Genomic DNA, 908 nt, shown 5'->3' on the forward strand with positions numbered 1-908 from the left:
ACGTACTGGTGAGGCGGCCCCAGCCACTGATGTAGCAGGGATGCTGGTTGGGGAGGAGCTCCCCGGCGGGGGGTAAACACGCCAGTTGCACCTCATCGGTCAGCAAAGCGACGCGAGACAATTTGATGAGCGCGATGTCATTCCTGGGGGAGGAGAAGAAGGTCACATGGCCGGTGGAGTCACATGAGCGGTGGAGTCACATGGCCGGTGGAGTCACATGGCCGGTGGAGTCACATGAGCGGTGGAGTCACGTGGCCGGTGGAGTCACGTGGCCGGTGGAGTCACGTGGCCGGTGGAGTCACGTGGCCGGGGTGGAGGACTCCAGCCGCCCACACACACGTTCCAATCTACAATCCCCTTCACACACCCCCATGTGGTACGGGGCGTGGCCTGAGGGGATGCAGATCGATTGATCGGGTCTGGGAGATCCGGGACTCACCCATTGGACACGGAGGAGCTCTTCCAGCCCTCGTGGACGAAGATGTCTCCCTTGTTGACGGGGACGATCTGCTCCCTCCCCTCCGGGGTGCCACGGTCGTGTTCTCCCAGAACCACCTGATAGGTCCGGCCGGATCTGCACAAGACAACCACGTGTCAGAAATGTTCCCACAAATCCCTCCGGAATCTGCTCACTTCCTGCCAAGGTGACAACGCAGATACAGTGAGGCGTAGTATCAGTGGGATGCGGCTTCGGTGGGGCGTGGTATCAGTGGGATGCGGCGTAGTGGGATGCGGGATGCGGGATGGGATGCAGTATCAGCTCCGCCCTGATACTGCAGAGAGATCTGTGAGGAAGGACACGCGTGTCAGGGAATGTTACACGGATCTCCGTCCCATGATGGTGCCACAAATCCACAGACATCCCGTGACCCCCGTCCTTCCAGCACCCAAAGGGCCCCCACCTGCCA

At 61.0% G+C, this 908-nt stretch overlaps 1 protein-coding gene across 1 annotated transcript in view; it reads right to left on the reverse strand.

Annotated features, from left to right (window-relative positions):
* Positions 1-6: 6 nt before the first annotated feature.
* LOC108803238 (chymotrypsin-like elastase family member 3B) overlaps positions 7-908 on the reverse strand; it is a gene marked incomplete at its 3' end in the record, with an annotated part of 7,460 nt that continues 6,558 nt past the window's right edge. Inside the window, exons 3-6 of the mRNA XM_018575076.1 lie at positions 722-785; positions 630-636; positions 440-574; positions 7-143 (exon numbers count right to left, since the gene is read on the reverse strand). Coding sequence (XP_018430578.1) covers positions 7-143; positions 440-574; positions 630-636; positions 722-785 — 343 coding nt within the window. The remainder of the gene's footprint in view (positions 144-439; positions 575-629; positions 637-721; positions 786-908) is intronic.

The sequence above is a fragment of the Nanorana parkeri genome, unplaced genomic scaffold, assembly GCF_000935625.1.
Source record: "Nanorana parkeri isolate BGI_ZX_2015 unplaced genomic scaffold, ASM93562v1 scaffold3521, whole genome shotgun sequence".
Taxonomy (NCBI): Eukaryota; Metazoa; Chordata; class Amphibia; order Anura; family Dicroglossidae; genus Nanorana; species Nanorana parkeri.